The sequence below is a fragment of the Tachysurus vachellii genome, chromosome 14 (genome assembly GCF_030014155.1).
Source record: "Tachysurus vachellii isolate PV-2020 chromosome 14, HZAU_Pvac_v1, whole genome shotgun sequence".
NCBI lineage: Eukaryota > Metazoa > Chordata > Actinopteri > Siluriformes > Bagridae > Tachysurus > Tachysurus vachellii.
The window spans coordinates 19,398,277-19,421,836 of NC_083473.1; the positions used below are offsets into that span (position 1 = coordinate 19,398,277).

At 41.2% G+C, this 23,560-nt stretch overlaps 1 protein-coding gene across 1 annotated transcript; it reads right to left on the reverse strand.

Moving 5' to 3' along the window:
- Positions 1-1,097: 1,097 nt before the first annotated feature.
- Positions 1,098-22,907, reverse strand: pkp2 (plakophilin 2). Its single transcript, XM_060887047.1, has 13 exons — positions 22,624-22,907; positions 19,348-19,406; positions 18,544-19,142; positions 18,313-18,448; positions 15,344-15,551; positions 13,674-13,851; positions 12,579-12,696; positions 12,220-12,390; positions 9,635-9,811; positions 9,124-9,277; positions 8,383-8,569; positions 6,684-6,771; positions 1,098-4,383 (listed from the first exon to the last, which is right to left on the reverse strand). The coding sequence occupies exons 1-13, from the start codon at positions 22,826-22,828 to the stop codon at positions 4,315-4,317; spliced, it is 2,349 nt and encodes a 782-aa protein (XP_060743030.1). The 5' UTR covers positions 22,829-22,907; the 3' UTR covers positions 1,098-4,314.
- Between the last annotated feature and the right edge of the window lie 653 nt (positions 22,908-23,560).

The window sequence follows — 23,560 nt, forward strand, 5'->3', positions numbered from 1 at the left end:
GTTCTTGAATTTGTTTTCAATTTGTTGCATGTCTGTACTGGACTTCATTATTCATTATAACTGGTAGCTGTGAGCCCTTAACGTTAACTCTCAATAGCTCTGCTATATAAAATGAGATTAAAGTAACATTGTATAAGGGTGTCTGCCAAATGCCATAAATGTCTGCTGTCTTTAAAGTGCATGAGGTCTGTCCCAGTCTTTTTAGACGGATGTTGCAGAGTGAAATTGTCTGGATGTGTGGGTAAGCCATGTGCTGTTCAGACATTTCTCTGCCGGTCTGATGTAATACTAAGGACAATCTGTTCTCAGTATGTTCTCAGTTACATACCTTGTTCATGACAATTTCCAATTATCATCATCAACAATGTCATGCACCTCCACCCCATCTAGGGAGTCCCCTAGGATAGACTCCAGGATCTCTGAAACTCTGTTTAGGATAAAGGCTACAGAAAATATTTGGATGGAAGTAAAATTTGGACTATGGCAAGGAAAAAACCCCTGAGATGACCTAAGGAAGAAACCTTTAAAAAGTCAGGTGTAATAACACCCCTCGTCCCTTATGTTGTCCATCACAGGGGTGCCTGATCTTATCCTTACAGCTAATTCCACCTTTTAATTAACTGATCTTTGCTTTCAGTAGATTCAGGTGTGGTTTCTACTTGATTGGAATAAAAAGCTACACTCAAGCCAGATTAATACGTTTAAGACTAGACAACTGTGGTCTATCGTGTTAGCATGACTAACAACTTCAGTGCTCGGAGCAAAGTGCAAACCAGTGACAGTGACGTATTGTGAAGTCAAACCCCATAAAAGCCATGTCTAAAGACTGACAGGGATGACGCAGGCATTTAGTTGCTTGGACATGTTAGCACATGCAGCTTCCTGAAGGGAAGAAAAGGGCTTCCATGGACCACAGATTTCTGTTTGCTGACAGTGATGAGCGACTCTTTAATCGATTTCATCTGTACTTTCAGCTGATCTCTGCCAATGCGTTCACATCAACATGTTTTTTTAGTTAGCAATAACGAGGGATTAAGCCATCATTGGTCTCCCATTTGTATTTTGCAGAACAGAATGAGCAGACTTCAGCGAAGTGGTAAAGACATACAGCTGGTTTATTTCTTATATCTTTATATTTCAGCATGCTCCAAGCAAGCCACTGGCCTTTTGTAATTAGAAGCTGTTTACCATATATAACATTGTGGAAGTGTTTCTGTATGCACATGAGCATGGGCTCATGCAAATATCAGTTTTTTGAGCAGACTGGCAGTTCTTAAGCACAAATGTAGAACTTGAACTTGAATGCTTTAAAAAATAAAGAATGAAAGAGCTATTTTTCCTCGGACAGCACGTTTCAGTGTCAGACTGAAATCATTTACATATGAATTTATTTCACTTAAAAATAACCAGCATTACGCATTCTTCGCCATTCATCGTTGTCGTTTTTCAACCATCTTTAGGTGTTGGGGCATGGTTTGTGAAACTTTACCAACGTGTTAAAAAAAGCAAACAAAATACAAGTGTCTCCCCATGCTACATACTTTAACATTCCTGTGTATTGATGAAAAAAAAAAAAAAAGAAAAAAAGAGAGAAATCTACACAATATTAAGTGCATCTTAATTTACAAACAGATTTGTTTTTACTTAATGTTCGAGCAGGCTGAAGTTCGGCATGTTTCTCTAAACCCACTGCTCAAACAGAAGTACAGGAACCGCTTGACACATTCACGTATTCAGTGCTAAACATAATAAATAACACGCTAATGTAACGCAAACATTATTGACTATAGGGAAGTGCTGAACTAAAATAATGAGATTGAAAAGTTCTCAGTGCTCAACAACGTTTCAGCATCTGGCGTAAAGCTTTGTGTTGTTAAACTGCTTCTGTATGTGAAAGCTAACACTAGGGTGTGTTTGGAACATGAAATACACTGCATATGTAGGCTGAACTTAGAGGCATTATGTCATGTCTAAATCTGACGTCTGTATGAGGTTAGAGACACTAAAAACATTCGGTAACGATCACAGACTAGACAATGACTGAGGCTAATGATTAAGCTAGCATGAAGCCACAAAGTGTTTTCATACAGATGCTTGAGCGAAGACAAAAACATCAGGAATATCCACATTTTCCCCAGAGATGCTGATAAATTCCCAGATTATATTACTCAATTACATATTATTGACCAGGAACCCAGTTTTAATGAATTCTGCTGTGAAGAAATGTTAACATTATGCTTTTCACACTTCCCCTGGGTGACTGTAAACTTTGGGTAAACAGAATCCTGGGCTATGTTTGACGTTTCACACCGTCATACTGCCAAAACAGTGCGAGGTAACATCATAAAAGCAGCACTAATCCTGCTTCAGAGCTATTTCATAACCCCAGGTAAAAAGCATGAAAATTCTATATGACAAGTGTGAAACATTCCTCTAGCCGGTTAAAACGGGGTTTCGAATGACAATAACTCAAGGTTAAGCTCTTGACTAGGGAAGTGTGCTATACATACAGTATGCTAAACACGAGCCTGCTGAATGCAACATCAGAACGCTACCTCAGTACGTTACCTCAGCATTCATCAGTTAGTTACTTCAGCATGTTACCTCGGCATGTTTCCTCCCTATGCTACACCAGTTAGTTACCTCAGTATGTCGAAATGTTACATCAGTTAGTTTCCCTACTTTGTTTCCTTAGCATATTGCCTCAGTTAGTTAAGTCAGCATGTTACTTCTGTATGCTACACAAGTTAGTTACCTCAGTACATACAACCCAGGTTTTCTACCTCAGCAATTTACCTTGCATTTCTGACATTACCTCAACATGTTACAGCAGTTAGTTTCTTCAGTATATTAGATTTACCTCGGTACATACACCTCAGATTTGCTACCAGAGCAAGTTACCTTGCACTTGTGACCTTAACATATTACCTCAGCATGTAGCTCAGTGTGTTTACAATCTTATAGATTCAGTTACTATTGAGTGGGTAAATTTTCATTTCTAAATCTGTGTAGACTACGTTCATTTGTTTTTGTTTTAAAATAAAATGGGAACGCAAGCAAGCATTTAGATTTAGGGCACGTGGCAGACGGCCTTATCCAAGGCTACTTACATTTGTGTCAATTATTACAATGGAGCAGTTGAGGGTTAAAGCTTTACTCAAGAAACCCTTCAGTGGCCTTGAGTAAACTACTGTTCAGTAGTTCAACATCTTAACCAATCAGCATTTTTATATAATATTTTTTTCTCTCATTAAAATAGAAAATAATTCAGAAAATAAAAATATAATAAAAATGGAATCAGCATATGCAGAAATATAACTTCAATTGTGACACCTGGTAAAAGTTGCTGTTTTTTTTATAGCCACCATCCTACTGTTTTGTAGAAATCACATAGGATTATATATATATGTTATTATTCCTTATGAGGAATTAACGGCCATTTTTAATTAATCTTTAATCTTGGCCGTCTTTAATCTAATCTTTAATCTTGTTACTGCTGATATGAAATGTCAAAAACCATGCAGGAGAAACACAAGCGTTTTTGATCGAACATGTTTTACATGTATTAAAACAAAAAATAATTTGTTAAACCTTGTTTCCTTTTTTAATCCCATTTCAGAAATAAAAACGAATGAACGCAATGTACACTGATCGTGTTCTCACAGAGATACAGGGATGAACTACACGAGTTTATTCCCAGTTTAAGCGTGTACATAAAGGTTTTAAATTGTTTAAATTATTTTAACAACCTGTTGGATTATCTGTGATGCCTGTAACACAGCAGCTTTTTTTTGTCCACACAGGCTGCTCAGGTACTTCAGTTTCTTGTAATTTCAAGACTGGACTACTGCAAGTCACTGCTGGCAGGTCTACCTATGAACGCAATTCGTCCTGTGCAAATGATCCAAAACGCAGCCGGCCAATTTTTCTTCAACCCGCCTAAGTTCTCACACACCAGCCCGCTGCGCTCCCACCCCTGGCTTCCGGTAGCTGCATGCATTAGATTCAAAACACTGATACTTGCCTACAAAGCCCTTATTACACCTCCTTGAAGTCTCTAACAATGAATATATTTTGTACGACGCTCTGGATAAGGTTGTCTGTCAAATGCCGTAAATGTAAATGGAACTGTCTTATTAAATTGTGGTGTTTTTAGGATCACGGTTGAAATGTGAATCCACACAAGTGCTTGACGATACATAATGTGTTAGAATGACGTTTTGGGAAAAAAATGTAAGTGCACTTCAGCGTTGAAGGAGTCGTAAATTGTCCTTGTGTGTAGTTTAGTGTAGTTTTCCAGTTTGCCACTTGAGGTCAGTTACGAGCTGAATTCACTGCCTTCACAGTCCGGTTGTTGATGAAATCTGTCTTCCTGTAACCAGCCTGCAACAAATTTAACAATATTTTAATACAAATTTGTAAAAAAAAAAAAATTGTAAAAATTGTGCACTCACTTTTTCACATCACAGGCGCTTTCACACTAACAGTTTAGTCCTAAACAGATCATGTGAAGTGGGAAGTGCAGCGTGATATGGAACCCTAGACTACATGTAGGAGGTGCTGCGAGATCGGTTAAACTGGAATTGTGCTGTGATTCCTGTGAACGTGATTCGTATTCAGGTCTGCACTCCTTCAGGAATTAAACTACCCTGCGTGTGTGTTTAAATCAATGACATCATTAGTTTCCACAACACGCATGAAGCAAGAGTAGCAGTGGAGCATTAAGGAGCGTTAAGGCGAGAAGCCTTAATACGCATAACACCACCAAAATAATAAATAATCAAAATATGGTGAGTGGCATGGAGTTGTGATCTTCATGCGTGTTGGTGGCGATGTAAGATGAATGAAAAGTACTGGGGCTAAACAGAATCTAGTGTTTTGAATCTGTTTAGATGTTAACCATTTTACAGAATGTTTTAATGTTTCTTTCCAGTCTTAATTTCTGCAGATGATTTTTTTGTCATTCTGTATTCAAACCTTTACATCGTAGAAACAACTTCTATCATATACATGATATGATATTTTGGTTATATACCTGCCCCTAACTGCTATAATGAAATAAACTGGGGAATTAGTCACTCAGTCACTCATTTTCTACCGCTTATCCGAACTACCTCGGGTCACGGGGAGCCTGTGCCTATCTCAGGCGTCATCGGGCATCAAGGCAGGATACAATCTGGACGGAGTGCCAACCCATCGCAGGGCACACACACACACACTCTCATTCACTCACGCAATCACACACTACGGACAATTTTCCAGAGATGCCAATCAACCTACCATGCATGTCTTTGGACCGGGGGAGGAAACCGGAGTACCCGGAGGAAACCCCCGAGGCACGGGGAGAACATGCAAACTCCACACACACAAGGCGGAGGCGGGAATCGAACCCCCAACCCTGGAGGTGTGAGGAGAACGTGCTAACCACTAAAGCCGCGTTCACACTGCAAGTCTTAATGCTCAATTCGGATATTTTGCTCAGATTTGATTTTTTTTGTTTGGCTGTTCACATTACCTTTTAAAATGTGGCCTATATCAGATACCAGTGTGAACTGTTTGCTGTTTCGAACTGACCTGCATGCGCAAACGAACAATAACAATGATGTCACATGCAGCACGCCTTTGCGCTAAAGTTGGCGAGGTTATGGAGGAAGTAAGCATTTTCGCTTTTCTTTCTAAATGTTTGTGTAATGGCAGCACAGAGTCGAGGGCAACTTTTGATTATTTGATCCATTTTGTAGGCGTAGTCACGTTTGTGTGCGTACTCGCCGGCACATAATTGTGACGAATGTCGATGTAGATTGATGTAAAAGTCACATCAAATCCACCTTGGTTGTTCACACTGTGGCCACATTGGAAAAAAATCAGACTTGGGTCTGATTCAGGACCGCATATGGAAGTGGTCTGAATCTGATTTGAAAAAAATCAGATCTGGGCTAGATTTGAGTGTTCACACTACTCCTGAAGAAGTCTGACCTGGTCACTTGACCCCAAATATAATCAGATTTGAGCCACTTTTACCTGCAGCGACACCATGCCACTGTGGAATAAAAAAAAATATCTAAAAAAAAAAACTGTTTTGTTTCAACGCCACAAACTCCAACTCCTAGCAACCGCCAACAATCCTGCATTCACAGTCGTCAGACTTCTAATGAGGTTCACCTGTTTCTCATTATGTATGTTTGTTTTGCACCCTTTATAAGCCCTTGGATTCCCTTCTTCTTTGTGAGGTAGACGCTAATTTCAGTCGGTCCGTATCGTTACTATGCGTTGTGTGTGGGATTAGCTGTATTTTTAACTCAGCTTGTGATTGTGACCCCGATACCCCTAATAATTTCCTGTTTTTTTTTGCCCTTAGACTTGGATGACCTGTCATGCCTGTTTGTGTGTTCCAATACTTTTGCATAATCTTGTTTTTGTGACTGTCCCTATACTTTTGCCAGTGTTGTTGCCATTTTTGAGAATTTTGTTATTAAACTACACACTTTGTAGTGCTTAACCCCAGTGAGTATGCTTCATGACACAAAGAAATCATGGTGCGATTAAGTGTAATCAGCACGCAAAACTAACACACCGATTTTGTCTTAACATGATCCTTTTGCAGTAACTGCAACACAACAGATCTGTCCATGTTCTACATCTAGGAGATAACTGATGTTTGCTTAAACTCCAGACTTACTGACCTTCTTGTAGCTACCATGAAGTTCAGAGTGTCTCCACAGAGTGTGGAGCAGAACACTAGCAGCCTGACCAGCCTTCGTGGATCCATGCCTGCATCATGTCCAAAACAAAAGATAAACAAATCAGATCCATACGTTTAAAGTGTAATATAATCCTATTAATCACTAAATGAGTTTATTGCTCAAAGCTTGTACAATGGAGTGAAATTACTTGTTCTATTGCCAGCGTTTTCATCCTTAATTGGCAAATTGGTCCCTTTCATTGAATTGAGCTGGTAATTAGAGGAATTACTGTGAGGATCGCTACACAGGCCTGTGTCGCATTCACATTCATGACCCGGAGCGAGCCAAAGATACTCCTTAAGATTAGCAAAACCCTTTAACTGGTGTTGATATCAGATGAACAGAAGCAGCAGGTATTATTAGTAACTTTCAGATCTCTGATTAGAAAAAAAAAACATTAAGAAGACAAGGAAAACCTGTTTGTGACAGTGTCAACAGTAACACATTACATTTTAAACTGCTTTAGATGCATCAACATCTTGCAACAATTTGAATTAAAGCCATATTTCTTAAGGAAACCTGTAAAGAAACATGCGGCCATTTTTCCTATGAACCATCACAACTTCCAAAAAAATTAAATGTTATTGGTTTAGCTGAAGGTCGAAAATCAAAGTTTTCCTATCATAGACAGGAAAGAGTTTCACAGATGTTCCTACATTTTTATTTACTCTCTCTGGTCAGTGAAGTGAGAGAGAGTAAAAAACATTTACAGAATTTACCTGTTACTTGAGTAATGCCAGTGGATTGATGGATTAAAGGTAGGAAAAAAGGACATACTGCATGTGTGGAAGGAAGGAAATAAGGTCGAAAGGAAAGATAGATGTATGGAAGGAAGGAAATAAGGTAGGAAAAATGAATTCATGGATGGATAGAAAGAAGGAAGGAAGATGGATAGAAGAGAGGTAGGAAAAAGGAAAGGATGTATAGCTGGTTGGAAAGAAGGAAGGGTGGAAGGAGGGATAAGTGGAAAGAAGGAAGGAAGAATGGATGTAAGGAAGGTTGGAAAAATAAACGGATTAAGGGATGAATGGACGGAGGGAAGGAAGGATGGATGGAAGAAAGCCAATAATTGAAAATTGAATGAAGATGCAGCAGCACTGGTTTAGTGAGCAGCAGCAGCACTGGTTTAGTGAGCAGCAGCAGCACTGGTTTAGTGAGCAGCAGCAGCACTGGTTTAGTGAGCAGCAGCAGCACTGGTTTAGTGAGCAGCAGCAGCACTGGTTTAGTGAGCAGCAGCAGCACTGGTTTAGTGAGCAGCAGCAGCACTGGTTTAGTGAGCAGCAGCAGCACTGGTTTAGTGAGCAGCAGCAGCACTGGTTTAGTGAGCAGCAGCAGCACTGGTTTAGTGAGCAGCAGCAGCACTGGTTTAGTGAGCAGCAGCAGCACTGGTTTAGTGAGCAGCAGCAGCACTGGTTTAGTGAGCAGCAGCAGCACTGGTTTAGTGAGCAGCTGTTTAGTGAGTTGACTGTTGTACTGTGTGTGATGGAGCTTATAATAAACTCTGATCCACTCTGAACTGAACTGTTTCAGCACTTTTTTAAAGTAAGCCTGTTTAAGTCTGTCTAAAGTTGGCCTTCACACTATTGTGTTGTAAATGTGTACTAATGCACTGTTGAGAGATGTGTGAGAGATGGGCTACCTCTCTTTGCTGCTGATCTTGATGATCCTGGGAAGGATGCCACTGTTGAGGACGGCACGGGCGTTCTGTACGGACGGCTGGCTCAGGTTGTTGAGAATCTGACAGATAGAGGTGGTCTCATCGGGCTGAACTGTATTGGTGTCTGAGGTGTGAAGCATGGCAATCAGCTCTGGCAGCACCTGTTTAACTAGAGTACATCCACAACATTATGACATAGAAATTATCATATTAAACCTGGCAAGCAAAAAAGGGGGTTTTATTAGAAACCAGTGTGCACAATGTGCACTAAATGCAAATGATGGGGAAAAAAGCATTATAGATGATAAATGGTCAAGAGATAAATTACGTATCCGTGCGTGTACGGAAACCCAGAAAGACCACATTCTTGCTGGATGGATGAATAGATGAATGGATGGATGGAGAAACAGACAGATAAATTGATAGATATAGAAGACTAACAGATAGAGAAACATTAATACAGACAGACAGTCCTAGATAGACAGATAGATAGATAGATAGATAGATAGATAGATAGATAGATAGATAGATAGATAGATAGATAGAAACAAATTTAGACAGACAGACAAAGAAAAAAATACAGACACACACACAGAGACACAGAGAGACATAAATACGTGGACAGACAGACGGACAGATGGAGGATGTAAAGCAGTGGTGTTCTGATGTGTAATCTGTTGTGTAATGTGTTCACGGAGTGTGTGGTGTTTGTGAAATGCTTACTGATGTCTGAATGCAGCTCCTTGTAACGGGACATGTTTTTGAGCAGACACACGGCGGCTCTCTTCACATCGGCCTCCCCTTCTTGCAGCACCTTCTTCACTTGCAGTAGGCCTCCTTCTCTCTGAACAATGGTGTGAGCCATAACCTTGGAAATCTGCATGCCGAAAGAAATCCTTCATTTTGTTAGAGCTGAAAGCCAAACTGAGTTCATTTGACCTTATATGACTTTTCCTCTCTAGTGGATGTGAAACTGTTGAATGTTTAAATGGAATGAAAAGAACCAGAATAACTACACAATGTTATTAAGTCCTTAATTTATGCTTTTACTTTGATTATCTATTTGATTGACTTAATATATTTCTTATTATTTTGTTTTTGTCTTATGCCTCAAAATCCGGAATAAACCTCAGCATTTACAGTTTTACAGGTTACCTCTTTACCATGAGGAGCAAATCAAGCAATGCAGTTCCTTGGGCATAATAAGCACAACCGGTAAAAATGTGAACTTTACCCCTCCGTTTCCAGCTGTCAAATTCTGCATGGCTCCTAAAGCTGCTTCCTGCGTGAGATGCCGGTTGCTGATAGCAAGAAGAGACAGGTACATGCGGATGGTGATGCTGTTCCACAGCCACTCCATGCCGTGCGGGTTACACTTCTCCTCCAGCAGAGGGCATTCAGATTCCGAGCACTAAAACATCCAGGAACAACAGCACTAAGTTGGTCTGAAATGATTTGGGGAAGTGGGAGGAACACCAGACAATCAGGAGGAAAGCCATGTGGACGTGGTGAAAGAACGCGCGCGGCAAACCTCCATGTTATTATTTTGAAAAATTGTGAGAAAAATCGTGCGTGAAGGAGTGTGTGAGAATGTGGACCTATGGCATGACTGGCACGTAGTAACACTTGCACTTCAAACTCTGACGAGAGGAAAACAAAAACAAAAGGTACCTATTATTTGTCTTTTTCCCAGAGGCCAAATAATGTAATTTGCTCCTGTTTTTGTAGTGTCCATGTTGACCATCGAATGTTTATGTCCCACTCCACAGTGGTGGTTAATATGACGTTCATTTGAAATTAGACACTCCGAGCTTATAGTGTTTTTATTGTTGTAGTTTATTCGCCGAAAAGCTCCAAAAAAACAAAACGGTTAGTTTTTTCTGCAGAAACTTTTTTATCTCCAAAGTAAATGGTGATATCAAACCTATTTCTGCTCTCTGAGATGCCCCAAGTGCTTGATCTTAATCATCTAAAATTAATCAAAAAGTGTTCTTTTCAACCACTAAAATTCTGTACAAGGTTATCAACAGATGGAAAAACACACGTCTCACACTGAAAGCCAACAGAGTCCTAACTCGTTTTCTACAGTGTTCTGCCTCAATGACTATCGTCCTGTCGCACTCACACCCATCGTTGTGAAGTGCTGCGAGAAGCTCGTCATGAGGCTCATCGAGACCCAGTTACCACCATCACTGGATCCACTACAGTTCACGTATCCTTCAAACCGCTGCATGATCCCATTGCCATAGCCCTTCATTTAGCCCTTACCCACCTGGACAATAAAGACACTTGTGTACGAATACCGTTCATAGACTTTAGCTCAGCATTCAACACAATCATCCATCAGCACCTGATTGGGAAGCTGAGCCTGCTGGGACTGAACACCTCCCTCTGCAACTGGATCCTGGACTTCCTGACTGGGAGACCTCAGTCAGTCCGGATCGGGAACAGCATCTCCAACACTACCACACTGAGCACTGGAGCCCCTCAGGGCTGTGTGCTCAGTCCATTGCTGTTCACCTTGCTGACTCATGACTGTGCAGAACTCGAACCATATTATCAAGTTTGCTGATGACACGACTATGGTGGGTCTCATCAGCAAGAACGACAAGTCAGCGTACAGGGAGGAGGTGCAACAGCTAAGTGCCTGGTGTAGAGCCAACAACCTGTCTCTGAATGTTGATAAAACTAAAGAGATGGTTGTTGACTTCAGGAGAGGACAGAGCGACCACTCTCAGCTGAACATCGTCAGAGCTTTAGCTGGTCGCTCAACACCATCTCCATCACCAAGAAATCCCAGCAGAGTCTCTACTTTGTACGAAGGCTGAGAAAGGCACATCTCCCTCCCCCCATCCTGACTACTTTTTACAGAGGGACCATTGAGAGCATCCTGAGTAGCTGCATCACTGTCTGGTTTGGGAACTGCACCATCTCGGATCTCAAGACCCTGCAGCGGATAGTGAGGGCAGCTGAGAAGATCATTGAAGTCTCTCTTCCCTCCATCATAGACACTTACACCACACGCTGCATCCGCAAAGCCAACAGCATTGTGGATGACCCCACACACCCCTCACACACACTCTTCACCCTCCTGCCGTCTGGAAAAAGGTACCGAAGCATTCAGGCCCTCATGACCAGACTGTGTAACAGTTTCTTTCCACAAGCCATCAGACTCCTTAATAACTCAACTGAACTGTACTGAGCACAAAACACACACGTACATCAACTGTATGGACTGCACAGACCTTCAGTTCACATTTCGTATGCTGTTTTGCACAATCCTTTACAATATCTCAGGGACCTGCTTCTACAACACTGTGTTCATTCTAACATTACTGCACATATTGTTGGACATACAGTATCTACACTGGTCGGCACTGTTTCTGTTTATTGTCTTTTGTGAATTGACTTTTTTTGTATTGTCTTTTGTCCTGCACTGTCTTGTCCTGCACTGTTTGCACCAGGTTGCACAGTTGCACTTTATGTATCTAGGACTACTTACTAAGTCCTTAGCCCTGTCTTTGTTTTATGTAGAACCGTAGTCCTGGAGAAACGTTGTCTCATTTCACGGTGTATTGCAACAGCTATATATGGTTGAAATGACAATAAAAGCTACTTGACTTGACTCATAGCCAGAGCATCATTAATTCGTTTACACTCACTGAAAATGTCTCATGAGACGATTTGCATTCCGCTGGCTGAATGGAACTCCGGAATACTGGTTAAAAGGGTTGAATAAAGACATAGGGCTTTAGGCTCTTGCTACAGAAGGTTAAAAGTGGCAAAAAAACAAAACAAAACAAAACAAAAAAAACTTACCTCATCTGCTTCGGAGAGTTTGGTGTTTCTCCTGACCAAGCAGCCAGGTCTCTGGGTCTCAGCAACAGCTCTCTGTCTGGACTCGTGCACCAGTGGCCTGACTGTTTCAGGAACCTCACACTCGTACTGATATGTAAGGTTATGTAAGATGCACACACAATTTTCCAAGGCCTACAAAGGAGAAAAGGCAACATCATAAACCCTCCACAGAGGCAGAGAAATGAATCAAAATGAAAAAAGCAAACCCCAGTATACGTATTAAATCTTACTCCTGAGCTTTACTATAAACTGAATCCGACCGGCACGGCCTCAGGTAAATGTTTCGACATGAAATAAACCTCATCGCAGGTTGGAAATACCTGATCGTCAGGTTTATAATCTGCAATGGTTCCGCGGATGTAATAAACAAGGCAGTCAATGAGGCTGTCGCAGTCCCTCATGGACTTGCGTGCGTTCGGTCCTGATGAACTCGTGTTTCTAAAAATAAAAACACGTGAAAAACTTTTGTGCATCCTTACTGTTATTACTAGCTTTACACACACTCACTTACTGACACACTCGCGCACACTCTCACTTACTGACACACTCGCGCACACTCTCACTTACTGACACACTCGCGCACACTCTCACTTGCTGACACACTCGCGCACACTCTCACTTGCTGACACACTCGCGCACACTCTCACTTGCTGACACACTCGCGCACACTCTCACTTGCTGACACACTCGCGCACACTCTCACTTGCTGACACACTCGCGCACACTCTCACTTGCTGACACACTCGCGCACACTCTCACTTGCTGACACACTCGCGCACACTCTCACTTGCTGACACACTCGCGCACACTCTCACTTGCTGACACACTCGCGCACACTCTCACTTGCTGACACACTCGCGCACACTCTCACTTGCTGACACACTCGCGCACACTCTCACTTGCTGACACACTCGCGCACACTCTCACTTGCTGACACACTCGCGCACACTCTCACTTGCTGACACACTCGCGCACACTCTCACTTGCTGACACACTCGCGCACACTCTCACTTGCTGACACACTCGCGCACACTCTCACTTGCTGACACACTCGCGCACACTCTCACTTGCTGACACACTCGCGCACACTCTCACTTGCTGACACACTCGCGCACACTCTCACTTGCTGACACACTCGCGCACACTCTCACTTACTGACACACTCGCGCACACTCTCACTTACTGACACACTCGCGCACACTCTCACTTACTGACACACTCGCGCACACTCTCACTTACTGACACACTCGCGCACACTCACACTTACTGACACACTCTGACACACACTCTGACACACACTCTGACACACACTCTGACACACACTCTGACACACACTCTGACACACACTCTGACACACACTCTGACACACACTCTGACACACACTCTGACACACACTCTGACACACACTCACACACCTCAGGCAGCCTGTAGCATTGAGGAAGACCTCAGGATCTGCCAGTAGCTCCAGTTTTGGATCTTCACCCTCGGTTATACCTGAGCATGGCACGAGGACAGAATCAGTGAGGGGTTTTACAGCTTCGTTACCAAGCTGCTCCTTCAACATGTCATGAGAAGACAAGTTCCATAGCAACCCTGCAGGAAAACAACCACACAACAAGCTTAAACAGAGTCGACTCAAGTTCCACCATAAACTCTTTCAAACTCTCGCTTGTATCTGTGCATCATGTGGAATTAACCAAGCTGTCAAATGCATCTAGATGCTAAATAAACAGCCAGGGCAGATACTGGCTCTAGTCCCAGCATGAAATGCACGAAGGGAGGGAGGAAGGGAGTGGGAGGGAGGGGAGGGAGGGGAGGGGAGGGAGGGGAGGGAGGGGAGGGGAGGGGAGGGAGGGGAGGGAAGGAAGGAAGGAAGGAAGGAAGGAAAAAATTACTAAAAACATACTAATAGCCACCATTGTAAACACAGATGAGTGACAACCTGATGGCTGTCAGTGCCTGGAAGCCCCACCCCTTTTACACTACATAAGCAAAGCTGCGAGCATTGAGTACAGTATCCAACATTCCTCGCTGTGTTTGCTTTTTACTTTCTCTAATTATTACTCTGGAGAAAAAAAATGATTTTTTTTTTTTTTTACATAGAAATGCAAATGCAAACTCATGCTTGGCCCACACATTTATTCGACATTATTTGCATTAACAAAAGAACTGCAATTGAAAACATTTGCTTAATTTCAAACTGGCTTGTAGGAAAGTTGTTCCTCTGAATGCTGATGTCACAGCACACATGGCCTGCAGTATGAACCATGTAGGTGGAAGGTTTGCTATTGTGTCTCTCTTCCTCTGTGGATTAGAGCCATGTGAGCCATCACAGATGTCCAACAATCACTGGCTCTCATGTGACATCACTTGTGTGGCTCAAAAACATGTTGAACATAATGTCAGCCCTTTCCTTGCTTTAAGAAATAGGGATTGAATACGTTCAGGCAAAAAGAGTAACAGGACGTGTTAAAGAAGCATGGACGTTAACAGAAGAATGGCGAGACAAACCGATACAAAATCAAACAACAACTTGAGATCCTTCATTTCCAAACTGGCTTGTGATTGTCTCCATGTAAGGCTACGAAGTCATAAGAAATCCCAAGTACCATAAGATCATGGAGATAGGGGTCAAGAGCTTCAGTTAATGTTTACTTCAAATAGCAGAGATTGGATCAGAAAACTGGTGATCTCCTGAAGTTTTGATGTCTAACCGGATTTCCAGAGAAATAGCAGCAAAAGTGTATAGTTAATGAGAGAGAGCTCAGAGGGAAATGACCCGACTGATTCAAGCTGACACAAAGTCTATAGTAACTCAAAAAACAAGATGATTTCCAGTCTTCAACTGTTCAGTTTCAGTGAGCCTGTGCCTCAGATTCCTCTTCTTGGCTGGATTGAGCTCATCCATCTCAATGTTTGATGTGTTTTGAGATGCTTTTCTGCTCAATATGTACAAGTGTTCCTATTGAAGTGGCCAACGAGTGTGTCTGATTGCCTGGTTACAGATTAACTATGCAGAAACAGTTTTAATGGTTTTATGGATATATATAAAAAAGGGGGCTTTACAGTTTTAAGGGTTACACACCTGTGAGCTGCCGCCGGGTTTCAGTGTCGCGGTTTGTCTTGAGCAGATGCAGGATCACAGTGACACCATCCTGGTCCTTCACCTCCATCTTGTTCTCGTTGTTCTCGTAGATGGCGTTTCTCAATGCAGCGGCTGTGGCTTGCTGCACCTCGTCGCTGTCCGAGCCAAGGAGCTTCAAAAGCTTTGGGATCCCATGATGCATAGCCAGCTGGAGCATGGAAGAGAGGACAGGTAATTAAAAATCCTTAACCTTTACATATCAGTCAGAACTGGTTCCTCTGTATGGGATTTAAATGTGTTACATGTTGGCGTACACCAAAATAGCCAACTGAATAAAAGCTGTTGAGTATTAAAAGACATCACGTACAAATTAACACAACATTTATTCGCTTAATTATCCTGCTATGAAACAATAAACCAGATGCACAAATCATTTTTACATTCATTTTTATAAACAAAACATTTGAAATGCACAAAAACGCATGCTTGCTTATCATTTCCCACACCTAAAAATCAGTCAGATGGATATGCGGTGTCTGCATCAGCCAATCGGGTCATGAGAAAACTTTCCGTTACGACCAACACCAGAAATCTGCTCAACCAATCAGCTTTTCTGTGCTGCAGGTCACCTGTTCAGTGGGTCCACTAGTTTAAATAAAAAAGTTGCTTAAAATAAATAAATAATTAAATTCATGCACAGTTTGCTTCTGATTAAAGTGTACCGAATTCAGGTGAAATGGTTCATCAGTAATAATAGAACTAATCTACAAAATGTTCAATTTGTCAACTCAACATTCATCTATTATAGCAGGGGCGTAGCCATCATTTAAAAAGTGGGGGGGACGAAATGTCGTGTTTTTTTTTTTTTTTAAGTTAACACTTGTGGAAATGACAGGTTTTATTTTTAATCATGATTTTTTTAATCATGCTTTATATGCGTTATGATTATATATGATTATAAAACAGTAAGAAAGAAAGAAAGAAATAGAACAGCTTGCCACTGGGACAGTACCCTTAAAAGGACATCTTTGTACCTTATTTACATTTTTTACATTATCCATCATCCTTTGCACCCAGTCATCCACCATGTTTGTTTCCCGTCTTCACCTGTCTGTTCACCTGGACTCTATTTATACTCATCACCACTGTCTTCACTCATTGTCGGTTATCGTCTTTACTACGTTGGATGTATGTGTGATTTACCTGCTCCTTATTATTAAAATGACATCTTTAATGTCACTATTCGTCGTCCTCGTCTCTGTCGTGTACATACAGTGACACATACTTGATATTATGTAGAATTGGCAGAGTTAAACATGCTGTAAAATCTCAGTTCAACATTATCTTTATTCATATTTGAAGGATTTTGATAACACACTTAAAACAAAAGACGTTATAAAAGAGTTTATATAACGTTTGTAAAAGCAGCTATTTTTCCTTATAATCCTTTAAATTAAAACTTGCTAATTATTCAACAAGTGCAACAGGCGGAGTTACTAAACATTGTGCAACACAATTCAGATACCATATGTCAACTTACACTGCTTGACAATTTTTATAAAAAAGGACTGAAGTGTTTTTTGCCGCTTTGAGATCATCCGTAACCGAATGCTGGACCGTGGGTGCGACTCGAGCTACAGTACTGGGGGCGCGTGATGATGACGTGACAAGTGAGTGACTGATTGCCGTGAACGTCATGTATAGACTACCTTAAACTTTCTTGTCTCTTTGAATTTTAAATCACTCTGCATTTATATACATTGCTCCATTAAAACCTCAACATGTGGTGAACACAACTCTCCACTAAAAAAGTGAGGGGGACGAATTTTCTTTTTATAAAAAGTGCGGGGGACATGTCCCCCGCGTCCCCCCGCGTAATCTACGCCCCTGTATTATAGGCAGCATCATAAATCTGCTTTATTACAACAACAACAACAAAAAAAACTACATCAAGATGTGTACGTTTCTTAACTGCATGCAAAACTGTGTACAGCTTGGTGTGACCCTTTAGGCTTCCCATAGTCAGAGTCTCACTTAAGTCTCTGCAGTGAATCCAGATTTCTTTTTTTTTTTTTACTTGAAGACATAACTAAGTGCCTGAAGAACGTTTTTGTGTGGTGTATGGAGGTAGGCGTGTGTGTGGAATTTTTTTTTGTTTTGTGAATAATCATAATATTTTGCCATAGAATCTGTTAAATCTACATATAACGCATTAATATACTATTGGAAGATTTTAGGTGCCTTCTGTCGGTGTGCTGAAGATGAGAACAAACAGACTTGGATTTTGACCACAGCAAATGGGTCCACTGTGAAAACCATATGCAGTTATTTACCTCGGAAAAGGTGCGAATGTTATAGCTTTAACTTTAGACCACACACTCCAGGACATGTCATCTTTTAGATGGTTACAATCTAAAGCAGGTCAACGCTTATCTACAGTTTGTAGATAAACCTGATGCTTTAGCTTAATGTAAATTAAAATGTAAGGACTTTCAGGGATATATATATTATATATATATATATATATATATATATATATTATATATATATATATATATATTATATATATATATATATATATATATACACATACATATACATACACACACACACACACACACACACACACGTTAACATTTAGAGTTAGATTTGTTTTTAAAATATCTGCAGTGGACTGATGTATTCCTGCCTTATACCTTCCAGGTGTTTCTGGAATACTGAATAAATGAAACAACGAATTAACGAATGCAACATGACAATGTGTTAATTAAATAAATGACACTACAAATAGGGTTTTCTCTTAGAGGTTTAGCAGGAATTGTAACAGCAAGACACTTTTTCTTTGTAAATGAAGGCAGCATTATGATGGGAAAGGCACATCTTGTGCTGTCCTTCACTCTTTCTCTCCATTTCTCTGCTATAAGCGGCAGCGGTAAAGCGTGAGATTTCACCCAGTCAGTTTCACTCACCCTTTTCTTAGCATCCGCGCTGCTGAAACACTGGTTCTGTATGAAGTTTGCTGCAGTGATCTGAATTTCCGGGTCGTTATCTGCGAGGAGATTTACAGCCATCTTCATTGTGGTCGGTGCACTTTGGTTTCCCTTTCTGTGGAAATACACATATAGCTTTAATCCTTATCAAATAAAACCGATTAAAATGCTTGGCTCCTAGTCAGTGTGATGGGAAACGTCTCGCCTCACTTTAGTGTGTCAGCTGTTGCTTCTTCCTGTTGGATCGCTGCCCTCTTCATTGTGTGTGTGATGACCAATGAAGGTTGTCTTCTCAAGGCTGTCTCCTGTGTCTGTCTGATGTCCTGAACCACCAGGGGCATGTTCGCTATCTCCCACGCTGCATCTCCGAGCTGACTGGATGTTCTCAGAAGAGTCTGTTTCTCCGAAAACATTCTCTGATGCTCTGCTCTGAATGGGGTGAAGTGTGAGCTGTCAGGCAGAAAGACATCATCGAGACAGTCCTCGTAGACAAGCTTGTTAGAGAGCTGAAGCTTAGGGGCGCAGCCTGAAGCAAGCGGCCAGTTGTTTTGGAGCATCTCGGAACAGGCGGAGGTGTGCAGAGGGAAGGTTCTCTGGAGACGTTCGGCTGAAGACACGGATCGCAGCGCCGGGAGAGTAAAACCTGCAGATCTCCAGATAAAGCCGTTTCCTGATGAGTCGTATCTAACATTCCTGTACTCTCCTCTATTAGCCTGAGGAAACCTCAGACTCGCCCAATGAGGCTGGTTCATCTTAACCAGATGTCTGCTTGGTCCTGGAGTGTCACTGCGGTCAAAATTCTGGAAAGCCTGCAGCGAAAAAAAAAAAATTACGGTTTAAATTTAGATGCACTCCGTCCAGGGTGTATCCTGCATTGATGCCCAATGACGCCTGAGATAGGCACAGGCTCCCCGTGACCCGAGGTAGTTCGGATAAGTGGTAGAAGATGAATGAATGAATGAATTTAGATGCAAATTTAACTTATATTCCTTCAAAAAGAAAGCAAGCTTGTACCTTCATAGGCCCATTTCTGGAAGGTGTGGTACTGGCTAACTGGATGCTGGATACACTACCTGTGAAATAAGTCACAAAGTGAAACAAATACTAATTTATCCTCAACATACCAACTACTACACTTCAGTCTATTAACATTCTTCTGCTTTGTCTCGTACTGTCAAAGTCATGGGTGTGGAAAAGTCACAGCTTTGGGAAGAAAGACCTTTTCATTCTTCCCTGATCATTATTTACATAATACTCCATGACCTAGAAACTATAAACAGGCTCATAACACTAGCATTAGATTTTTGCTTAGTGACTAAATTCTTAAGTCACACCATAGAAACACACGTGTATAAGAACTGAAAAATGAAAAGAAAAAAAAGAGAAAATGTATGGACAGATTTAAGAGAACACATTACCACTGGTTTACATAAATCTAGTGGTTAAAAAAGCCTAGTGGTTAAGGTGTTGGACTACTGACCCCCCACCACCTGCCACCTCCCCCACTGCCACCACCACCGACACACACCGACACCCAGTCCTTTAGGGACTAAATAAAGTGATCAATTTCATTCTAAAATCTTAACTTGGACAGTTCTAAATAACTACAATATTAAACTGGTGTGATTAAAGAATGTGTGGTCGAATAATTCAGCAGTAAATGTAGCAGTGTCACAGCAGGGGAATTTTGTGATGTTCTCACATCTGATGACACTTATGTAAGAAATGCTGCGCGGCCAACGGCAAGCTGCAAAAAACGAGGCTTGACTGGTGTCCTTGATTTAAACAAAAGCTGAATGAGAAAATACCAGTGAATAACAAGATGCACCATGGGTTTGAGAATGATACAGCCCCCTTCACATTTTATGGTTACAGATTTCATTTTAAATGAATTCCATTGACCTACATAAGCCATTGAATAAGAATGAAAATCGAGACATAAGCATAAACCAATTTGTTGGTAATTAATAAGAAAAAAAAAAAAGTATCCAGACTCTTTATACAGTACTTTGTTGAAGCAAGTGGAGCAGCTTCGAGTCTCTCTGGTAATTCTTGCATGCTTAAATTTGAGCAGTTTCTCTCAGTCTTCTTGCCAGATCCTCTGAATCTCAATCTCATGCCACTCCAGTGCTGTTGTAGATGTACGCTTTGGATCTTCTGAAAGGTGAACCTTCATCAGGTTTTATGTACTCTAGAGCAGTGTTTCTTCAAGAACCTCTTTACATTTCATTGCATTGTATAAGATTCTGACCTGCCTCCTTGGCCCTGTTGCTGAAAAGCATTCCCATTGCATGATGCTGCCACCACCATCCTTCACCTTTCTCTAAGACAGCTGAAGTGGCTGAAGTACCTTCTAGCCACTTTACCAGAAAGGCCCGATTGATGGAGCAGTACTGAACGGTCTGCTAGTTTTCTTAGAGGAGTCCTGATGGTTCCAACCTTCATCTATTTAATAGTGATGGAATCCGCTGTCCTTGCCCAGAGCAATGTCACGACACAGAGGTCTATAGAGGGATCCTTAGTCTTGGTTAATGACTCGGTTTCTAGTCTGACATTCTCAGCAAATTGTGTGACCTTATATATTACAATTAAATTTTATTTGTATAGCACTTTAAACAATGGACATTGTCTCAAAGCAGCTTTACAGAACATAACATTTTATGTAAATTTGTTTGTATTTATAACTAATGAGGAAGCCTGTGTTGATTGTGGAAAGAATAAACTCCCTGAGATGGAGAGGAAGAAACCTTGAAAGGAACCAGTCTCCAAAGGGAACCCATCCTCGGTTGGGAGAGAGTGTGATTAGAAATAATGTCCTTTCTACAGTCATATACAGTCCTTTGTAGTTGTGTAACCAGGAGCTCCCGAGCAACTCATAAATGAACTCATCATCCGAGTTCATTCTTAGATTCGAAATGTAGTTCGACATCTAACCTATTATAGACTCAACACCCATGTCAAAGACTTCAAATATTCAATGAAGGAGATATAGCAGATATAGAATGTTATTTTGTGTATTGATTAAGAGGTTGTTCTCCTCAAAGGGCTCATGGGGTTGGCGACTTCTCGTGCACTATTGAACGCCTTTCTAAATCAGTTCTCAAGATACCAAAGCACCTGAACTTGAATTTAAAAGTGTCTTTCAACAAATAACAAATTACATATCAATGACCAAATTATCAAAGTTAAAAAAGTACATTTATTCCATTTTAAGTGAATTTAAAAACACAATAGTGTTATACTACAAACAGGTTAAACATGAAGGGGTCTGAACAAATTTCCAAACTCACGAACACAGAGAGATAGATAGGTGAGTATCTCAGAGTCATAGTAGGATTGGGGTTCCCATCACATTACAAGTGAAACATAGACCGCAGCTAATAATACATGTGTCACAGTGATGATGTTCTGCCCAATAATTTCACTACAGTGAAGTTAAATCACAAGTCATTGACTTCCAGCCACTATGATAAAACAAGACAAACTAATCAGAATCATACATTTTTTTCAAGTAAATCACACACTAATAAATGTTGCTGATGTGGTAAGATGACTGGATAGTACTGGATCATCCTTCCACTTCTGCCATCCACCAAAAGCATGTCACACTCTATAGATCATTCGTAAGCGTATTTCTCATCCAGTCCGAATGAATTCCTGTCATATATCTGACTAGGGAGAAATGGCATGCATATTTTACTCTGGGATGTAAATGCATGCAAATTCCAGAAGAATGATCCTTAACATAGGTGTTGGATTATATTGTTCTCAGATCGTATTTGAAAACAAAAAAAATTATAAAAATTAAATTAAAAGAAATGAATGCCTTGTCTCTCTCGTGTGGGTTGGGGTGGAATTTTCAAAAGACCCAAAACAAGCAGATATTTATCATTTACAGCAATTTAGCAGACGCCCTTATCCAGAGCGACTAACATTTTTATCTCATTTTATACAACTGAGCATTTAGGGCCTCGCTCAGGGGCCCAGCACTGGCAGCCTGGTGGACGTGGGAATCGAACTCACAACCTTCTGATTGGTGGTCCAGCACCTTAAGCACTAAACATCAAAAGTTTAGACATTTTTTGTGTACGTTCTTATTCACAATTAGGACCTAAATGTAGAGCAGGAAAAAATAGGATGCATTATTAGATTAAGGATCAATAAAGAATTAAAATATACAGTTTGGAGTCTGTGGTTAGATCACAAAAGCTCTAGGAAACAAAGCTGCACCAACACCAGACATTTCTTAATCATTCCAATATGAAGTTGAAATGAATTAGAATTTTATACCTTTCATCATGGACTGTTTTGCTTTCCGAGACAGAGTGAGCTGCTGCACTTGTTGCTCCACTCGACTCCTCCGTTGCGCCTCGTCAGCGCCAGCAGAGCGAGCTAACCTGTCCTCAGAAGGTAAAGCCAAACTGGTGTCCTCGGTTTTAAACGACTCATTAAGAGCCAGAACCGTCTTCACGAACATGGACGCGTCGGACGCCATATCGTCGACGTTTTTTTTTCACCTGAATAAAAACCGGACACGCAGCTCTTTTGTGCGTCAGGTGTGTTTCTCTTTTTGTTTAGGGCGTGTCCTGTGGTTACCGGAGGGCGTGTCCTCCACGCGTCACCTGGTTAATCTCCAAACACATTCAAACTCCCTACACATATCCACTACATAGGGTTGGAATAAATGATCCTATATACACCCTATCGAGTGAAGTCTGTAAACAACAGGGAGTTTTTTTTTGTAGTCAGTCTAACATGTAGACGCACATCACCGATACCTGAGATTCAAACATATTAAATGTTGTTACATTAACATATCTGGCATTTAGCAGACACCCTTGTCCAACTGAGCAATTGATGGTTAAGGGTCTTGCTCAGGGGTCCAGCAGAGGAACCTTGGTGTAACTGGGATTCGAGCTCACAACCTTCTGATCATACACCTTAACCACTCGGCCAGAGCCAGGGCAAAAGGGACTACCTGGAGGGGGGAAAGAAAAGAAGGAAAGAGGGGAGGGGAAAGAGAGGGGGTTTGTAGTACAACAGTGGAACTTTGGTGTACCTGGGATTCAAACTCACAATCTTCTGATCAGTAGCCCAACACCTTAACCACTAGGCTAAAGCCAGGGCAGGAAGTGTGAAATAGAGGTGTAGTGCAGGAGAGAGGAGTGTTTTCTTCAATACTCACCTTGTTTTTCCAAAAGCAAGATAATATTCTGTTGTTTTTTTT